Source organism: Citrus clementina, unplaced genomic scaffold (assembly GCF_000493195.1).
Source record: "Citrus clementina cultivar Clemenules unplaced genomic scaffold, Citrus_clementina_v1.0 scaffold_6, whole genome shotgun sequence".
NCBI classification, from domain to species: domain Eukaryota; kingdom Viridiplantae; phylum Streptophyta; class Magnoliopsida; order Sapindales; family Rutaceae; genus Citrus; species Citrus x clementina.
In genome coordinates, this window is record NW_006262139.1 from 22,265,338 (window position 1) to 22,287,107 (window position 21,770).

General features: G+C 33.0%; 3 protein-coding genes and 1 pseudogene across 4 annotated transcripts; 1 reads left to right on the forward strand and 3 right to left on the reverse strand.

Moving 5' to 3' along the window:
• Positions 1-1,123: 1,123 nt before the first annotated feature.
• Positions 1,124-2,949, forward strand: LOC18039486 (GDSL esterase/lipase At5g37690). The gene is made up of 6 exons (XM_006430519.1): positions 1,124-1,361; positions 1,625-1,752; positions 1,881-2,007; positions 2,129-2,241; positions 2,357-2,606; positions 2,747-2,949. Exons 1-6 carry the CDS (start codon positions 1,124-1,126, stop codon positions 2,947-2,949), a joined length of 1,059 nt encoding a protein of 352 aa, XP_006430582.1.
• A 152-nt stretch (positions 2,950-3,101) lies between these two features.
• On the reverse strand, positions 3,102-4,162 carry LOC112097409 (annotated as a pseudogene).
• A 535-nt stretch (positions 4,163-4,697) lies between these two features.
• LOC18040075 (mitochondrial inner membrane protease subunit 2) lies at positions 4,698-11,018 on the reverse strand. 2 transcript variants are annotated; one of them, XM_006430522.2, is made up of 5 exons: positions 10,570-11,018; positions 7,072-7,267; positions 6,900-6,972; positions 5,480-5,645; positions 4,698-4,986 (listed from the first exon to the last, which is right to left on the reverse strand). In XM_006430522.2, exons 2-5 carry the CDS (start codon positions 7,235-7,237, stop codon positions 4,879-4,881), a joined length of 513 nt encoding a protein of 170 aa, XP_006430585.1. In that variant the 5' UTR covers positions 7,238-7,267; positions 10,570-11,018; the 3' UTR covers positions 4,698-4,878. The 2 variants fall into 2 exon arrangements, with proteins under 2 accessions (XP_006430585.1, XP_006430583.1); XM_006430520.2 differs by having other exon boundaries at positions 4,699-4,986; positions 10,524-11,018.
• Positions 11,019-16,108: 5,090 nt separating this feature from the next.
• Positions 16,109-20,119, reverse strand: LOC18040076 (glucan endo-1,3-beta-glucosidase 2). Its single transcript, XM_006430523.2, has 4 exons — positions 19,841-20,119; positions 16,758-18,011; positions 16,622-16,649; positions 16,109-16,534 (listed from the first exon to the last, which is right to left on the reverse strand). The coding sequence occupies exons 1-4, from the start codon at positions 19,896-19,898 to the stop codon at positions 16,381-16,383; spliced, it is 1,494 nt and encodes a 497-aa protein (XP_006430586.1). The 5' UTR covers positions 19,899-20,119; the 3' UTR covers positions 16,109-16,380.
• Between the last annotated feature and the right edge of the window lie 1,651 nt (positions 20,120-21,770).

The window sequence follows — 21,770 nt, forward strand, 5'->3', positions numbered from 1 at the left end:
TCTATTATCTAATAAATAGAAAAAATTTCTTTTAAATTTGACTTTTCATCTTCTCATAATTAATTTGATTGTTATTACACAATAACAATTATGTAAAGATTTTAATGAGGCATATTCTTTGTAATGAACATCCAAGGGGGAGTATTATGAATTTATTAAAATAAATGTAGATGTTCATAACATATATCTCTTAGTCTCTTCACTATTTCCCATTAGCAACATTTAGCTTCCCTATAACTCCCACTATCTCACAAGGAATTATGATCCATAATTTTTCATTAATTTCATGGAGTGATTATGTAACTATAAAAGGAGAGCTCATCTTTTTATTTTGTACATACACAATTGGAATGAATAAAATCACTCTATAATATATTCTCTCATTTTATTTTTTTATCTTGCGTTGCTTCTTTATTTGTATTGTTGGCTAATAGTTTTTTATTTTTATTTTTTATAAGGCTGCCTCATCTTTAAAAAAATCAATTCATATTTTTTTATCAGTTTCATCAAGTGTAAAGTAAGAAAAAAAATAATATATACTAAATTCTTTTTTCAAAACTGCGTGAATCGCAGTTCTATTTTCTAGTTAAGTAATAATCAAAAGCAGACTAGCAAATCAAGAAAGAACGTGCACATACTTTGAGTGAAGAGGCGGCAATCGCTCTGATGTAGCTTGCAGTTGAAGAGTTTAATACTTAAGATGGGAACCACTAAATAACTAATATATATATATATATATATATATATATATATATATATATATATATATATAGATATGCCATTGTCAGTCGCTGCACAGACCGAGGCCAAAACCTAACACAACTAACTGTGATGACTTCATAAAGTGAGTTGGCCAACTGCTAAAGCCCAGTGACACAACATTAATTAACCACCAAAATCATCAGCTCAATTCGCACGCACACAGTATACTGACAGTACCATTTCGCTCTCTATGGTTTTGAAATTAATCACCTAACAGGCACAAACTTGAACAACTGGGCATGACCAAAATTGCATGCACTATACTGCTACTAACGACGACTCTATCTATATAAAATCTATGCACGCCACCAATTTCATTAGCTCCAAATCAAGAGGAACTTAAATTGATTTAGTCGGGAAAATGGCAATGCAATGGCTGGTTTTTGCTATCTTGTTGGTCTCCACAAAAACGGCACCAAGTGTTTCGGGTTCATCATTAGTCACCTTTGTGTTTGGAGACTCATTGACAGAAGTTGGTAACAACAATCATCTTCAGTATTCACTAGCAAGATCAGATTATCCTTGGTATGGCATTGATTTTTCCGGCCAACAAGCTACCGGAAGATTCACCAATGGAAGGACTATCGGCGACATAATATGTATATAGTAATTCTTAATCATTATTTCAAATTTATATTAAAGAACCGGATTTTGCTATGTTACATTGAATGTATCATACACAACCAATAAGAACCACACAATTATATGGGTCCCACAATTTATGTGGTTCTTATTGATTGTGTATGGTACATTCAATGTAACATAGAGGCTCCCTAAAGAACCTATATGTACGATACCAATTATAACTAATTTGAAAAAGTTCACATTATGTATGTCTTTTTTTAAATTAAATTATTTGCAGCTGCAAAGCTTGGAATTCCGTCGCCGCCGCCTTATCTTTCCTTGTCACAGAATGATGATGAGCTTCTTAAAGGGGTGAATTATGCATCAGGAGGAGCAGGGATTCTCAATGAGACCGGAACATATTTCGTAATATTTTTTATTAACAATTCGATGCTATTGAATATATATATATATATATACAGCTTCGTTTATTCATTATTTTACGTAGCTAACTAGTTTAAATTTTTTGTGCTTTTTGGTTTTTTACTTTGTAGATTCAGAGATTATCGTTCGATGATCAGATCAATTACTTCAAAAAGACTAAGGAAACAATCAGGTCTAAAATAGGAGAGGACGCTGCAAATAAGCTCTGCAATGAGGCCATGTACTTTGTTGGAATTGGTACTCCCATCTCTTAGTTGCTTGGCATATAAGTTACTTAATTTGATCATTCTCTTATCGATTTTCAGTAGAAAATATCTGTTTCATTTTTATTTAATTTAATTATTGTTTACATTTGCAGGCAGTAACGATTATGTCAACAATTTCTTGCAACCATTTTTAGCAGATGGCCTGCAATACACGCATGATGAATTTGTTGAACTCCTGATATCAACATTGAACCAACAATTTTCGGTGAATATATATATATATATATGCATATATACACTGCTCTTGCATCTCGTACAATTAATTTAATAAGAGCTTGAAGAGATTGATTATTATTAATCAATATTATTGTGTTAATTAGCGGCTCTACCAACTGGGAGCAAGAAAGCTGGTGATGCATGGATTAGGGCCACTTGGCTGCATTCCTTCACAGAGGGTGAAATCAAAGAAAGGCCAGTGCTTAAAGAGAGTCAATGAATGGATTCAAGAATTTAACTCCAAAGCACAAGAGCTTGTGGAAACTCTCAATGGTCGCCTCCCCAGTGCACAATTCTTGTTTGCGGATACATACTCCGATGTCTACGATTTAATCGACCACCCAACTGCTTACGGTACGACTTCAATACTATTCATAGAAGTTTACAAAATTTAAGTCATATATCCAGTTGCTTATGATACGATAGACGAAGTCACTTAACCGGATTCTTTGCGAGTTTATATATTAACACTAACAGATTATCAATTGTTGCAGGATTTAAGGTGTCAAATACATCATGCTGCAATGTGGACACGACTGTTGGTGGATTGTGTTTGCCAAACTCAAAGTTATGCAGCAATAGAGAGGATTATGTGTTTTGGGATGCATTTCATCCATCTGATGCCGCAAATGAAGTGCTCGCTGGGAAACTCTTCTCCAGTCTGTTTTCTGCTGCTCCTCCTCCGAAGCCACATTAATTAAAATTAAAAATCTAGGCTACAAGAATCTAATTAGTTGTAGAAACTAAACCCCATGCGAGGGGTAAATATATATGATATATCCATAGTTTTGATTTACAAGTTCCATTAAAACAGCATGCATGTATAACCCAAAAAAACAATTGGAATTTTTATCTAAAATTGAGGCGCTATTGAATTTGTGAATTATCGATTACTATCAAGCAGCTTGGTATTTAACAATTTTATTTCACAACTAATAAAATTTTATTAACTGGTTTTTCTTTTTTAATCACATGAAAAGTAATTAAAATATTCGAGTAAAGATAATACAGTCGAGTAACGATGAGGTCAGCCATATGGTATAGTGGGGCAGCCCTTATAGGACCGAAGTAGGCAAGTTGTTGATTTGCTTGAGCCAGCAGCTCCATGGCATACTTGTTAGCCCCATCGATACCCACCAGCTTTGGATATGTTGCCTTATCTCGCAGCATATCCCACCCAGCTTTCTTCCCCATCCAATGGCATCAACGATATCATCCCTCACTTTATACGCCAAACCCACACATTTTCCATTCTTGGTAAACGCCTCAATCTCTTTATCTCTTGTTCATTTTCTTCTCCCATTACAACTCCAGAAACTGTGATCGTCTCAACAAAATTCCCGCATTTGTGCGTAATGAGCTCCAATTCACTCAAGCTAATTAATTCTTTTCCCTCGCTCGTAATATCCATGATCTGCCCCGCAGCATCTTTTTATGAGTCAAGTGCTGAGCATATCTCAACGATGGCTTGAAGAAGGCGGTCAGGTGAAACATTTTTGGTCTTGGTGGAGATATGCTCAATGGCAAGACAAAGCAGAGCTTGACAAGCAAGAACTGTGGTTGCTTCACCGAAAATCTTGCGGTTTGCACGCTTGCCTCTTCGAAAATCGTCATTGTCCAAGCAAGGCAAGCCATCTTGAATCACAGCCATAGTCATGAGCATCTTTACGGCACGAGGCAGTGGGATCGCTGCCGACTCATTTCGTCCATCAACTCATATGAAGCAATGCCTAGAGTTCCGAAAAAACACTTACCAAACCATGCATGCAATGTATCCCAGTTGAATTTGTTTGGTAGATAATTATTATATTCTTTAATCATTAAAGCTTCTTGATCGGTATCAGATATATTGTGATAGACAATAATCAAGTGCTTATATAAGGACGAGATTACAACAATAAATCAACAACACCTAGCGAACACCTAACACCTAACACCTAATTAAACTTAAATTATATAAGTATGTCAAGTCACATATTCATATATCCCATAATAATTTGCCATGTATTAGGTGTCGTTATTTATAATATGAATCAATTAGTTACTGGAGAAGATATTTTAACTTAAGAATTTGACTTAAATTTAGGCATCAAATCTAGCTATTTATTTAGTTCAATCTGAAGGCTCAGATAATTGATTATATAACATTCTGCTATTAAAGATAAGACTCAAAAAACTAAAAATTGAAATGGCATATTACAACTTAAGAAAGAACAAGAGACAACACTGACTTTGGTATACTTTCTTCGCCAAAGAGAGTACAACAGCAAGAACTTTTCCATCTACAAATCAATCTTTTAATTTTTGTTTATCAAGTTCTCTTGAAAAAATAACTTCTGCAAGTGTTTGTTCTTGGTTTAGCAAGTTTGTCTTATAAAATTTTATAGATTTGAGTGTCTTAATTGATTTCTCTATTCCTCAATGATTCCATAATATAAACGTTTTATTTGTTCTCGAAACTAACTTAAACTAATTTTTCTTTACAAAGTTCTAAGAGACAATTATTGTACTTACAAATGATACAACAAAACCAACCAGTAAAAAAAATGTTGCTTCTTGAATGCAAAAAATTATCGAACAAAAATTCTACTACCAGATAAGCGGGGAGTCGAGAGCAAAAACGCAATTAGGAAGGAGAAAGTATGTTCTCATGATTTTTTCGCTCGATACGTCTTACCCTCTGAGGAGGCCATAGAATGTGTGTGACCCTTCCCTTTATTAATCCCAGAGGAATCTGCCGAGAAAAACTTGTTAAAGTTAGGCAAAAAATTTAAGAAGTAAAATATTAAAAAAAAAAAACTATCAACAGTCAATGCATAAGCAGATTGCAACCTATACTGTAATACAACTAAATTAGTCGAATCATCATCGCCTCAGAAGCATATTAAATCTAACAGAAGCTTTGGAAAGGAATACTTCCAATGAAGCATTTTATTTCCTTTTTTTGAATTACTTTTGACAATGGCACTAGAATGAAATGCTAAAGAAGTTCAAGTAATGTCCGACAAAATTGAGCCAAAATGTCAACAGAAGAATTACATGGTTCTGTTTATTTTGAGAGTTCAAATCAGGAGTTAGATTGAGATACTTATTTTAACATGAGGTTTTGAACCAAAGATTCTGACAGGGAATACAGTTTAGACAATTTTCAACACTCAACATCATAACTACCATAATAACAATTTTAATAATTTTTTGAGACGAATATATGGCATTGTAGACTTAACAGGGCCGAAAGATCTTGAATCCAGGCTAGAAGATGGATTATCTCCCTCAACCCAACAATGTCCATTAGGAACTTTCATCACATCATTAGTCATAGGAGTTCCAATCCAATCACCAGGCAATCCGATAATTCTCTTTACGTGTTTCTCCTTATGATTGCTGGGTGAGCTGCAAGAAATTACAACTATAGTACTATCAATCTTTAGTATCAAACTTTCATGTCAACAATATGTTTCACTGACTATAAAGAACGAATTTAACTAATCCAGACAAATATCTTCCAAAGGATTACATAACAAAATGCCAAAAATTTACTAGTGACAGACAACAAAATGCAGTGAATTTACAGAGCATATAAATATAAATGAGTATAAAATAAAGTCAATTACAGATTATTCAACCTGTTAAGTCATCCATGAGAAGACAATGATCCAAACCATTTGTACTTAAAAATAAAAATCTCTTCAGAGGATTACAACAAAAAGCCAAAAATTTACTAATGACAGATAGCAAAACACAGTGACTGTACAAAGCATACAAAACTAAATGAATAGATCACAAAGTTCAATTACAAAATTATTCCAATCACATTACCTATGAGAAGACACTGATTCAAACTCGGTCAGAATGAGAAACACCTAGGAGGCAAACAAACAAAGCCACTAACAAAATGCTCAATCACAAGGCCACCGGCTTCAACATCAACAAACCAAACCAAGCTCAAAACTTGGTGTGAGGCTCAATTGTTCATCAAAACATGAGCAAATGTGAGCAACCCCAAATTTTCTCAAATAACTTTATGAAATAAATTCATAAAGTTGAATATGACAATTTTCAAACAATGTTACTGTTGATTAGGCGTATGAAAACATTCAACTTGAATTCACGACAGACAAACCCACAAACAGAACTCAATATCAAAACAAAAAGCACCATGAATTGGTGTGTACCACTACATTAGCTTAAACTCAATTTATAGCCCGCAGCCAAAATCTAATGAAAAACATTCTCTCTGAAGTGACATTAGTGTTAGATTGATCTCTCAATTGGCAATTTGTTGTCCTGAGGTCAAAATGATTTGGTAAAATAAAAGTTGTATTCCCACACTTTCACACTTAATAGACTTTTCGTTGCCCATTGCCAAAAAACTGACACCTCCCACCTCTAGAAGTCAGGCTGATTATTCCTGAGTGACAGGACAATATTAAGCAATAGGCACAAACCTAATTGATTTGTGCAAAGATTTGAACTTCTTCATGAGCACAAAAACCATGTCAAGTCTCTCGCAACACAAAGATAAATTGACACCCAATAGTTTTCACTTATTAACTATGCAACTACAGTGATCATATCTACATAATATAAAACAAGAATTAAATGCTTGAACATAGAAAAAAGCATCACATGTGCTGAACAAATTACCAGAATACTATGACATCACCATGGGAAAATTTGTATTTTTGAAGACAAAACTTCTCCACGAGAACATAGTCGTCTGCAACCAAACCATTAGAATGAGACAATTAAGCAACAAATGTGGCACAAAATCTTCAAAATTAAACTTGGTGATTAAAAGAGAACAAAGAATAATTACCAGACAATGACCCCATAAAGGAATCGGTAGTAAGGTTAAATGTGGGTGACATAGAAGAGCCTCGCACAGGCACAATACTGGCATATCGATCAGAAATTGTAAGACCAATAAGCCCAAAGGTGAAACAATTTTTTGTGAAGCTCCATAAGAAGTTCTGAGCTGCCATAATCGAAATTTCACCGAGTATACATATGCACTATCATAAACATCAACAAATAATTGATTAGAGTAAATGACTCAGAAACTTAATTAATATTAATTGAAAATCAAGAAAAAAGAATAGCAATAAGCAACTTACTAACAAGACCCCACAATTGATAATCTTGTCTTGAATATAAACAAATGAATTGAAAGTACAAAAACAGAAAAGCAAACAAACTCGCTGGTTGAAAAGGTAGTTAGGGGTTTAGAGTTTTGCAGTTGATACATGTTTTTTACTCAATTAGGTACCTGCACTGCACAGTCGGAACAAGTTACCTCCGTTAGACACTTTTTTGGGCCTGGCCTGTCGTTAGTTCTGTTTTTGGATATGCTATTTCTAAAAATTACTATTTTCAACTGGCTGGTGGCGACAATTTGGGTAAGGCTTTTTAGTAGGATGGGGCTATTGTACCCTAAAATTTATTTTGAACACTCATTTATTTTACACACTTCCGACTGTGCAGTGAAAGTACCTAATATTGATTGCTGTTGTTTTACTTGTTATTTTTTCTGCTGATTTTTACTATTATTTTTTTGCTGTTTGCTGCTGCTACACTTAGTGGTTCTAATGTTTATTATTGTTGCTTTCTACTATTTTATCTGCTGTTATAGAGTCACAAAGAGGCAACAAATTTCAAGAATAAAGCATTCCTATATTATGAAGACTTATGTATGATTTATGATAAAGATTCAGAAGAGCTTAGAGAACTTAAAGAGCTAACAGCGAAGACTCTTCTAATCTCGTGGATCGAGCAATGGGACAAGAAGTCAATGACAAACAAATAGGATTGAGTGAAGAATTGAAGAAGATTAATGGTCTTACAACAGTAGAATGAGTTAGAGCCACCACTCAAATTGGTTGTGATAGTGCGGCTATTATGGGTTGTTTCCATAAAAAGCATGAATGTCACCAACAAAAAGCGTTTTGTTTTTTTAGTAATATTATGGACTATGTTTTTATTATTTCATTTGAGCATTTGAAATTTAATATTTTTGTAGTAATATTATGGGTTATGCTTTGTTTAGTAATATTAAAGGCTATTTTTGAAATAATATTAATGTTTCTTATTTAAAAAAAAAAACCTTTGATAAAAGCACTTGGATAATAATTAGTAAAAGCACTTTTGACAATGATAAACAAAAATACTTTTAATAAAAGCACTATAAATATAGTTAGGATATTGAAAATGAAACATTAACCTTGAGACTAATTTTTAAATAGTTAAACATATTTGTAGTTTTTTAATAAATTTAATAATAAATATTAAAGATCTAATACAAGGGTAAATTTATCCAGGTAAAAAACTATAAAATTCCTTTCCTTTGTTAATTCTAGCCTAAACCGAACAAAGAAAATTAGACTCCCAACTATTTTCTTTTCCTTTTCCTATTCTTTCTTCTCCACTCTTTTCCTCTCCTCTCCTCATTTCCTGCAACCGAACATGGCCTCTTCGAACAGATATAACAATTCCTTTCCTCATGTATTAAATATCTAATACATGTTTTTGTACTCTAAAAATTGCTCCAATTAAAATAAGCAGATATAGCAAAAATAGCAATAAAAAATAACAGCAGAAAAAAAGCAGACAACAACAGTAACCAACAAAAACAGCAAGTACAACAACAAAACACAAAAAATAGTAGTAACCAAGAAGGATAACAGCAAAAATAACAAGTAAAACACCAGCAACCAGCAAGTATAACAGCTATAAACAACAAGTAAAACAGAAAAAATAATAGCAAATAGCAAGTGAACAATTTTTCTATTTGTGAAGAAGTCGAGCACATACAGTTAACGTCTTAATGATTTTTCTTGATTATTTTTCCAAAAATATTGTATAAACTTCACAAAACAAACAACCACTTGCATAGTCTAAAACCAATCCATAAATGTAGCCAATTTCTTCTTTTTTAAATTGTTTGTCTCAATTAAGCTTAAGCTATCCATAACTGCAACAAAAAAATGACAATGAAATTATACATTTTGAATCGGATGATTGCAGGCAAAGGAGATGGACAAAATAGTAGATTTTTAAACACCAAAAAATTAACCATGCATTTTCTAATAATTAGAAATGTCAATGCTGCAATAAATAATCCATCCACTATAAGTGAAATCTTAAACCTTAAACTGTTGCAATAAATAATCTCTTATTTAAAAAAAAAATTGCATTGTATCAATGAATCATAAGAAAATAGTAATAATAATAACTGTCAATGTAATTATGAAGGCATTAATCTTATACTAGTTACGGAAAATGTAATAAGAAATTTTGACAGAATATTATTTGACATGTTGAACTTGACTCTTTGAGACAAGGACACTGGTATACGTTCTGAGGTTAAAAACTTCATTTATGACTGCATCACATTATTGAAAAGTTAAAGTAGCTTCATTATTCCAAACAAAACAAAGGAAGAAAAAGTAAATTATATTTCACTCCATATATAATCAAGTCTCAAGACACATGGAAACTAAACGTTTTCCTGATATAAGAAGAAGAAATGAAGTCCAGAAATGTGCCTTCATTTTAGAGAGAGGTGGGAGGGCAAGCATAATAGAAGAGAAGGTTTCTCCACTTTCTCCATTGGGTGGAAACAGGCAAAGGGCTGAAACTTTCTTTGAGATTATGGAGAAATTGTGATACTGTATTCATTATTAATTATTGTACCATAATATGAAACACAAGTTCAACATGTAAATCAGGCAAATTTTTAACCTCAAGCCGGGCTTTATAAAATTTTGACAGTGTATTATAAGCATAACCTGAAACCATCTACCAGTATATAATTCAAATGCATTTCTTATGACTACAACAGAAAAATTGGCATCCCCAAACACGAAATAGGAATTAAAGATACAAACTATATTCCAATTCATCCAAATGCATTGACAAACTATAATTCCCTAAAAATGCCATCTGATTCGTCTATTACAGCATATACTAAATCATCCAAATGCATTGACAAACTACGATCAAATTGACATCTTATAATGTCATCTCATTTTCAAATAGGAATTAATGATACAAATCTCAAACAAAAAAAAAATGATTTCAATCAAATCCACAGAAACTAACAACAATTTTCTAAAAAATTAAAAAAAATCCAACATCACCATTGAAAAAAATTGAATCCAGAATCTCCATTGACCCAAAAAAAAAAAAAAAAAGAAATAAACACTGATATACTTGCATAAAAACGGAAGAAATTAAAAGAAATTCTTAAATTTAAAAAATAAAATTAAAAACCAGATATCGAAGACCGAGAGATCGAAGCTGAGAGATTGAAGCTCACAAAATCACTAGTCGTTCTGCCCTATTAAGCTTAGAGATTGAAGCTGAGACTGAGAGATCAAACTTGAGAGTACAAAAGTTGTCACCGGCGCTCTTTAGTTGAGAGAGAAAGAGAATCTGCCAATTTTGAGTAGGAGGCTATGATGTTAGAAAGAGAGAATCTGCCAAAATAAAAAAATTAATAATAATATTTTAAAGGAATTTGCTTGTCCAAAGATTCCTATGATTTTGCTTATTGCATCATTCGTATTCTCTGTGTTATATTGTGTGAACACAAAGGATCATAGATTGATGCGTGTTTCTATCTCAAGGGTGGGGAAGGAGGGAAGAAAAATCAAATCTTCAAAGGAAAAAAAAAAAAAAGAAGATGAAGAACGAAAAGCTTTTGTTAGATCTTCCAAAAAAACAAGAGGGAATTGCGTGGGATGTACCCATTTCCCGCGAATTACTCAAAATATATCTCAATCTATTAAAATCTATAACTTTACACATAAATACTTAAAAAAATAAAAATAAAAGTATAAAAATAGCCTCAATAAAATACCAACAAAAAATTAATACTCGACTCATTCAATCTATTTACTCGACTAAATACTCAACTTATTCAATTACTTTCACTTCTTACTTAACTGAATGTTCAACTTACCAGACTTTATACCCGATTTCGTACTCGACTAGATACTTAATTTATTCAATTGTATTCACTCCTTACTCGATTGAATGATCAACTTACCAGACTTCATACCCGATTTCGTACTCGACTAGATGCTCAACTTATTTAATTATCTTCACTCCTTACTCGACTGAATAATCAACTTACCAGACTTCATACCCGACTTCGTACTCGACTAGATGCTCGACTTATTTAATTGCCTTCACTTCTTACTCAACTGAATGCTCAACTTACCAGACTTCATACCCGACTTCGTACTCGACTATATACTCGATTTATTCAATTGTCTTCACTTCTTACTCAACTGAATGCTCAACTTACCAGATTTCATACCTGACTTCATACTCGACTTATTCAATTGCCTTCACTTTTTACTCGACTGAATGCTCAACTTAGCAGACTCCATACCCGACTTCGTACTCGACTAGATACTCGACTTATTCAATTATCTTCACTTCTTACTCGACTCATTTAATATGCTTACTCGACTTTCTACTGGACCATATACTCAACTTACTTCTCTCCAATTCTTACTCGACTAAGTTCTCGACTTACTCGACTTCGTACTCGACTTCTCTCTTGCACTGATTCTTCAATCACTCATAACTTAAATGAAGTCTTAAATCCCTACATTTTATGAAATAGTGTGTGTACAAGCCCGAAAAAGAGAAGTTGTGAGAGGAAGAAGAAGAGAATGGTGAGAGAAGCCTAAAAGAGATAAGTCGTGAGAGGAAGAAGGAGAGAATGGTGAGAGAAGCCGTGAAAGGAAGAAGAAGAGAATGGTGAGAGAAGCCCAAAAGAGAGAAGCTGTGAGAGGAAGAAAGGTGTGGATTCTTGATTTTTTTAACGTTATTTTTGACTTTTCATGTCTTCATAAGGTATATGCATGTAATAAGGTATAAATTTGGTATTTAAGGACAAATCGAGGATATTTAAATAAAAAACCCCAAAAAAAATTGGGGAATAAAGACGAGCAAAGAAATTAGGGAGAATTGCGTGGGATATACTCATTTCCTCCAAAATACCCAATATATACCTAAAATTATAACATTATTAAATTTTACACATATATACTCTAAAAAACTAAAGAAAGTCCAAAAATAACCACAATTAAATCATCATAAAACTAAATCCAACTCCTCGAAGTCGGGTAAATAATCGAGAATACTCAACTTCAATCAAATCATATACAATTAGTAATTCAGCATAAATTCTCGACTTTTTCATGTTAGTCGAGAATACTTGACTTCAATTGAAATAAAAAAATTATCTGAAAATTTCTCGATTTTTTCAAGTAAGTCGAGTAAGGAGTCGAGAATACCCCACTTTAATTTAACCTTACCCAATATTCACTCAGCAAAAATTCTTAACTTTTCATTGAAGTTCGGTAATTGGTTGAGAATACTCGACTTAAATTGAAATAAAAATTTTCCTTTTAATTAAGTCAGGAAAAAGTCGAGTATACTCGACTTTGGTTGTGTTATTATGTAGAAGTTATGAGAGAAGAAGTAAACATAATAGATGATTTTTTAAAGTTATTTGTGACTTTTTATACTTTTACGGGATATATGTTTATAATGGGGTATAGATTTAGTATTTAAGGACAAATGAGGCATATTTAAATAAAAAAACCCAAGAAATTAGTGTTTGAAGTGAGGAAAGGAGATGACGGGCATACGAGAACGGTGAATGGAGGCTAGAGTTTATAGACATTGATTGGGCAAGAGATTAGAGTTTCTCTACATAATTATGAAATACTTCATTACCCACCGAGTTTAGATGATTTTGGGAAACAAGTTTGAAATCTCTCTCTTTTATCCTCCTACTAGTCACATAAATCATTATTTCGTTTCCATCTTTATATTTAAATCCTAATCCTATCCCTCATTTTCATTATTTTTTTTCTATCTCATCTATATCTTTCTATTATTTAAATATTTAAATTGTCTACCATTTAAATATCTAAATTTGCAAATCTCACAATGACATGAGATAAGATCCTAGTCTTATCTTACTTTTCGTAAATTTTTAAGGATTTAATAACTCATAACAATTATGTACTTGTGTTCTCGTATCATTTTTCTCAAAAAAATTTCCTTTAATAAGCATTACTATAATTTTCTCAAATTATGTAGGGCATTATTAAGCTATAACTAGTCCCAATAAGTTAGTTACGGGAGAAGATACTTTAACTTAAGAATTGGACTTAAATCTAGGCATCAAATCTAACTATTTATTTAGTTCAATCTCAGGGCTGAGATAATTGATCATATAACATTCTGCTACTAAAGATAAAGACTCAAAAAACTAAAAATTGAAATGGCATATTACAACTTGAGAAAGAAAAAGAGAGAACTTTGACTTTGGTGTACTTTCTTCCTCAATGAGAGTCCAATAGCAAGAACTTTTCCATCTACAAATCAATCTTTAGATTTTTGTTTATCAAGTTCTCTTGAAAATTTTTTATAGAATTAATTTTTATCAGTGATAAACTTCTTGATAAAAAATAATGAATTAAATAAATTATCTCTAAGATTATGATGTAAAAAGTTGTACTATGAGCCTAAAAAAAGTCAGATAATTTCATCAAAATGTGTTTTGTTTTATTAATTGAAGAAAAATTTATAAAAAATTTGAGAAAAAAATTGCACGTGTGAGTGTGATAACAGAAAAAATACAAGAGTTTTTTTTTTTTTAAAGAGAGAAAATATAAAAATTTTGAAGATAAAATAGATATGAGATATATTAAATTATTTGTCTTAAAATGTAATTGTAATAAAAGAGGGGTTTGAAAAGAATTATAGAGGGGTGCCAATAGTCTAACTCTACTATTAATCTATTCCTTTATAAAGCGAAACATAAAAAGTGCAAAATGCAAATTGTGCATTGAGAATAAGGAATTCTGATAGCAACCATTGATGGAATTTTGTTTCTCTGAAAAATACGATGGGGATGAATTTTTTATTTTTAATTTTAGGTTAGAAATTAGTGTTATTAATATGGTCGTTTCATCTTTCTTTACTAATGCCACCTCAATATTTTATTTTTTTTATTCTTAATTTTCAGAGTTTTAAAGCCACATAATCATTTATCTCACTCTTTGGATTGAGAAATTCTAAAGTATTACAAATTAAAAAGGTATAAAAATGTGAAGTAATATTTCTCAAGAGTTTTAGGGTAGAAGCTCCACCCTTTGCAACGCAGGCATTTTGGACTTTCAATGAACGGTATTTTTAAGAGCATTTTTCGATGAGACTTTAATGCGATTACTACTGTGCACGGTTGACGGTTCTACCTTTTTATACTTACAACTCATAAGCAAAGCTAACCATCCCAACTTATTGGTAATTAATACTACTTGCGATATTCTGATTTTTAACAGTGAAGCTTTTAACACCCTCCTAAATTTTTAGGGCACCTTTTTTAACTGTTACTTATTAAAATAACTTCCATATAATTATAAAATACAAAACACGCATCTTTTTATAAAATTTTTTATCTTAAAAAATTTATATTTCTAAAGTGTGTAATTACATGCCAAAATATTAACTATTTAAAAAAAAATGGGGGGAAAAGCTTGTTTTGGTCTCAGTTGAAAGGGCCAAAGTCGTCCACATAAGAGAACACAAAGTGGGTAAAATTTTCTAAAATTTAAGCCAAAGAATTAAACCAAATCAACTCTATGCGCTTGACGAAGCTTTCTTCTCATCGCTAAAACAAAGAGATTAAACGAATAATCTCTTTGAATTAGAAAAAAGAATCATCAAGCACCCACCAAGCACTTAAAGCAGCAGCGCCTGCCATTTCTGGCAACACACTAGCAATTCCTTGGCTTAAATCAAAGAAACCCCAGCTTCAGTCTCTGTTCGGTGTGGTTAAAGCAAAATCAATCATCATCGACCAAATCATCTGAAATCGAAATTGAAATTGAAAAGAGTAACTGGGGTGTTTGGGAAGTGGGAAAACTGTGGAACCTACGAGAAAGAGCAAGAATCCATGAGAAAATAAAATAATAATAATAATATTTTAAAGGAATTTGCTTGTCCAGAGGTTCCTATGATTTTGCTTATTGCATCATTCGTATTCGTGTTCTCTGTGTTATATCGTGTGAACACAAAGGATCATAGATTGATGCGTGTTTCTATCTCAAGGGGGGCGGGGGGAAGAGAAATCAAATCTTCAAAGGAAAAAAAAAAAAAAGATGAAGAACGAAAGGCTTTTGTTAAATATTCCAAAAAAAAATTGGGAAATAAAACCAGCAAGAAACTAGATTTGAAGAGAGAAAGGGAGATGTCGGGCATATGAGAACGGTGAATGGAGGCCAGAATTTATAGACATTGATTGGGCAAGAAACTAGGGTTTCTACATAATTATGAAATTACATCATTACCCACCAAGTTTAGATGATTTTTTTAAACAAGTTTGAAATATCTCCCTTTTATCCTCGTATTAATCACATAAATCATTATTTCGTTTCCATCTTTATATTTAAATCCTAATCCTATCCCTCATTTTCATTATTTTTTTATCTCATCTATATCTTTGTATTATCCCTCATTTTCATTATTTTTTTTTTTATCTCATCTATATCTTTGTATTATTTAAATATTTAAATTGTCTACCATTTAAATATCCAAATTTGCAACCTAATCTCACATTGACATGAGAAAGGAGCACAATCGCAAATGGGAGTAAGATCCTATCCTCATCTTACTTTTCGTAAATTTTTAAGGATGTAATAACTCATAACAATTATATACTTGTGTTCTCGTACCATTTTTTCTCAGAAATTTTTCCTTTGACGAGCATTACTATAATTTTTCTCAAATTATGTAGGACATTATAACTAGTCCCAATAAGTTGGCTCCAAAGGTTCTCATGCAAGAATTAGTCGGCTCAGACCTCAGAGTGAGAAGTAGTAAAGAACAAAGCTTGGTCAGACAAAAAATAATAACACTAATTTAATAGAAGCCCAGCAGATGAACGCCCTTTAAGCTTCTTTTGTACAAAATTGATTGGACCACCACCACCACCACCTTCTTTGAGGGATGGCAAAAATCTCCCCTCCCTCAAACCACCAACTGTTTCTTGAAAATTTTTAAATGAGCGGTAAAATTGTTCAAACACATAACATTCTAGCTAGAGAAAAACAACCCCCCAGACTAGAAGTCTGATTACTGTTAAGATGCTCCTTAAGGAACTGCTGCCGTAAATCTTGTAGGCAGAAGAATCCGAAATTGTTGAGTTCAGAGATGGTGCTGTGATGTTCGCCATGGTGCCATTCTTGCCGAGGCTGCATGAAATAATTGATGAAGGATAAGAAGGAAAGTTTGATGACTTACAAAAATAATCATATTTTTTAGTTTTTAAGTTTGTTTACCTTCCCGGAAATATACAAGAACCATGACCTGCATCAATGAAACCAAATTGAGTAAGTACACAAAGTTAAGTTACATGATCCAAGCTTAGATGGTCCATGCTTTGCTTGCAAGTTGCAATTAGACTTTTGTTCTTACTTGGATCCGAGGTGGTGATTGCAGCCACCCCATTGAAGTTACAAGCTGCAGGATCCTTTCGCATTTGATGGTAGTAAGTGTCAAAAGCATAAGTTGCATGTGCAATCACATTGTCGGGTTCATAGCATGGTTGTCCCTGCAACAAACCTGAGCAATCAACCTTTCCTGGTCCACAAGCCCAATCTAGAGCAGCTTGCAGCATCTTTGGATCAGCACCGTCCCTTGCAGTGCAATAAGTTTGGTTTGTAGTATCATTTGCTAACACGGATCCTGACCCTGTCAAGTGTAATATGTAAACAGGATCTCCATTTGCATCAAATAGTCCCCAATTCTTCTCAGAGAGTGGTCCTGGCTTATTATCCTCATTATAGAGCTCATAAATGTAAGTACTAACACCAATTCCAGGATGTTTGGGAGTTCCAGTTTGGTTTAGCACATGCCTTATCAAATTGCTGTTGTAAGTGTTGGCATTTTCTAGAGTTGCATCTGGCTCGTTAGAATCACCTTTTGATGGCCACCCTGATTCAGTCACCATGACAGGAATATTAGTGAAGTTCAAAAATGCCATTGCAAAGTATGCTGCATCGACCATAGCATCAAAGACATTGGAATAGTGGACTAGCGTGTTCGAATCAACAGCTTCTTTGTTTGGAGGCAGAGGCTTGAATAGTGCATAATCTAATGGAATCACGCCATTTGATTGCATATAGTCATAGTATGGGTATATATTTAGCATGAGAGAGGAACCTGTGGACTGCAGGAAATTAAGCATCGGGACCAAAACTGGATTCCAAGAGCGGTTGAAGAAGGCTTGGGAAGGTGGGAAAGAATCAAGGATTAAAGAGGAAGAAAGGGGTGTTGAAACTTTTATTTGATGATCTAAATTGGATGCAACGAGTGCTGAGTGAATGAACTTGAGGGCATTGACAAGGACTGGTGCTGCATTTGGAAGAGTGGTTAGAACCTCAGAACCTACACATATTGTTGTGATGTTGGTGGCTGGATAATGTGCTACAATATTGCGGGAGACCCAATTAGCTGCAGTGGAATTGGACTGGCCAATTCCAAGGAGTTGTTCATTTGGGACAGAGACTGCAACCTTAATTCCCGTGTTTGCCAGAGCAACTAGCATGCCACGATCAGCATCATAAAGCCGGACATGTCGGATTTGCTGGGCTTTCAGTAGGGCTACTACTTGAGTGGGATGTGGCATGTCCGAGAGTTCTGTTCCAATATTCGCTCCAATGAATGCATCTGTGAGGAAGAAATGAAAATTATTGTATTTTTAACTTATCAGTGCACAAGGCTGATTTTGCAAGCATCTGGAAAGGACGGATGCTGATATGAAAGGAAATTAGTAGTAAGAGTATACCAAAGAGAAAACAAAAAATAAGCATACAATGCACATGCATGAATAAACAAACAAATGAATCATACTATGCGTAAAACACAAACATTTGGGATTAGGATTCATCCAAAATTTGTCAAAAGACAATAAATTGCAATTTTTTTTTAACATAGAAATCTCCTATATTTTGCTATTCAATGAGGTCTTTAGCCACAGCGAACAAGAGAAACGTCATGCTTGTACCACTAAACTAAACTGAAAATTTATATCCAAGCTCTTTTCATGGCAATTTAAGATTGGGCAAAAAATGCAATTACATTAATCTAGGTATAACTTCTAATAGGAGACATAACAGGTGTACAAACTAAGGGGGCTGTGGAATCTTCAGACATTCATCAAGATCTTAGATAGTAAGTGTTTTCCATAAGCACTTGAAATAAAAACAATGATGAATTAAAAAACACTTTCACATGTTTTTATTCCAATCGATGCTTTATATTTATATGCCCTTTCAAACATTTGACATGCTGCAAAACGATTAATTGTGGTTCTAGTAGTTGAGTAGTAGAACCCCCTCATAAATGCAAGAGCCCCTGAAAATTAATGCTGGAGACCAAAGAGATGAAACAAGTTCTGGGTACACAATAAAAACCTGCAATGAGTTCATTTTCATGAAGTTCCTATTACTCCTGATATTTTACCCCATTTTGCTTAAAACTCATACTTTTGGTTAGGAAATATTACAAACAATGCCTTCTGGAATCTCATTGTTGGATACAATCTGTCTTTTCACTTGCATGCATTCATCAACATCAACATCCATTTTTTGTAGTTTACAGTTTTCAGTAAAGTAATAAGCTTGGAAAAGAGTGTTCTTATCCTAAATTACTCTAAACCAATTAGATTGTGGATAGCACTATAGCTGTTATGGACAAATGCAATATAATATTAACTTATATCCAGAGAGATTCATTAAAGAATAAAACAAAATAAACAATTTAATAAGAGTTGGGCATGGTATGTTCCCATTGCTTCACCGAGTTCTCTCGTTCCTAAGCAAAAGTGCCAACTAAATTCATCAACCCTTTTGACCTTTCGCACTACCAAGACAAAGAGTACTGTCCCAACATAGAAAAATGGGGCAAAATGAAATGGACTATGAGCTGGAAGACAATGCCTATTATCCTCTTCTGCTTTATTTATTTATTTATATTGATATTTGAAAAAGAAACAGAAAGAGAAACCTGGAGATCCTAAACAAACACACTGTGGCAAATCTTCCCAGATTTTTAGAAAGGAAAAAAAATGCCTGTAATAGCCTAAAAAAAAATGCTACTGAAAACATCCTACTTCCTGACAATTATTAAATGCCCCAACTGCTCAATCTGTCCTTTGTTTTTCAATTAATATCCAACCTACCAAAACTTCACAAGCTAATGAAGAAAAAAGATAAAAATAAACCGATCTTTAAGCCATTAAAGATCAGCTTATCACTAGAAATAATTTATTGATGCTAAGAAACCCTCCAACATTTTGCGGAATGAGATATAAACAACAAATAATGGCTTCAAAGGAATGCATGCAATTAAAGCTCCAAAACAACCATGGAAAATATTGATTGCCCACTGGTCACTTACAAATAATTAACTCATCACTCACAAACACACGAGCACAGCAGGCAAGCTAAAAAATAAAAATAAAAATAAAAATGGCGAAGAAGAAAAGAAAATCTCACCTTCATCAGCTGTAGCAACTGAAACAGCTAAAAGCAGAAGAAGAATGTGAACAGCCATTGGAATCGAACTTCAAAAAACACACTCAAAAGGAATCTCAAAAGAGCATAACAATGAAGAGGAAAAAAATAATATATATATATAGAACTTGTGAATGTGAAAATGGAACCAAGCTGAACCAAGAAAAAGTAAGTGAAGTAAAGATAAGACTGAAGCCTATGAGCTCAGCTAATAATACTTGTATTATAAATGTGAAAGACTGAAAGAAACAAGAAACAAGAACGGAAAGTGGGGCGAGGCAAAGGGGTCTAAGGAAAAGAAATATTAAGAGGGAGAGGGCCAGGGACTATGATTCCCAAAAATCACGTTAAAAGATGGTCAGAAGATGGACGGTTAAGATTTCATCTGCAAAAAATTTACAGTACCGAAGCACTGTGGCTTCGAGGGCCAAGACACTTTTTGTTTTTGTTCTTTGTTTGATTAGCCGTTAGTCCCGTTACTGAGAACAGAGGTTTGTTGGATACATTTGTAAATTTGTGTGTTTGTAAGTTCAGTCACAGAACACTTTTGTGGGGTCTGACTAAAATCTAGAGAAAACAACAAAGAGCATGATCGAAAGAGGCCAACAGCGGGTCTCAACGGTCATATTTTTTGTACCTTTTTTCAATTTTGTATTTGTTTCCTATGTTTCCTGACCATTATCTGCCTTGGCCATTACTTATTCTCTTAATAATAATAGGGAAATTAATATACTCTTTTTTTATATAATTTTTTTTTTATTTTTTATTTTCACCAGACACTAAATAATAACTATTAGGGGGATTCTTTCCCTGAAGAAAAAAGAAAGAATGATGCTTTTCCCATCCCTCAAAAAATCTTATTAAACCTCTTTAGTAGTTTAATTACATAAATATCCCTACACAACTATTTATGAAAACACCAACTAGATCTTTCATTTTCTCTCTCCGAACAATCTTCATTTTTCTCTCTATATCTTTTTTAACTTAAATAATTTTCTTCTCTATAAATTTTTATTTGGCTTGGATTTCATCTTATAATTAAATTCATTTGGGCATTTTCTATATTTGTAATAACTTTATTTCAGATCATTGCCCTTTATTCTTTCTCAACCAAAAAGGAAAAAAAAACGTATGATCTTGAATTTCTCCCTTTAAACATGATTTAGTATTCATCCTTTAAGTAAAAATTTTCAAATTCAATGCACTTTCTTATGCGAATTGTTAAAATTTCTATTTCATTTCGATTATTTTCTCATAATCTAAAACCATTTAGGGTGCATTTGGGATTGAGGTTGGGCAGTTGTAGCTTCCAAAGTACAGTACTAAAGTGTTTGGTAAACACTAACTATCGTATCTTGAAAGCTATATTGATGTAGTTTTTCACTTGTATTATAGAAAATTTTTTATATCTTTAATAATTTTGTCAAAATTATTATTTAAAATTTATATTCACTACATATTACTAACTTTTGTTCCATAATTACAGCTTTTTTTCCACCACAACTGTAGCTTAAAAGCTACAACACTTCAATTCTAAACGCACCCTTAAGCGACTTGTATGCAAGTTCAAATACTTTTTCTACAATTAATTAAATTGTAATCGGAATCCCTCTATTTAACGGCAATGAAGAATGAAGTTGGGTTGGAAATTTAACTTTTTGTTCTATAACATGATTTTTACGGTTAAAATTGTGAAAATTAAAATGTCGGGTTTTTATAAGTTATTTCAAAATGTGTTAAAAGTTAAATTAAAAAAAAAATTGCAGGGTACACGGCCCGAGACTATAGCCCAGATCAGATTATGGGCCATTGTTGACGGTTATTGGATTAAGGCCCAAGCACGACACGGAAAAACCCCATGTCGGTTTCCTTGTGAAACACATGTATGTACTTAGCTTTTCAAAATATATAT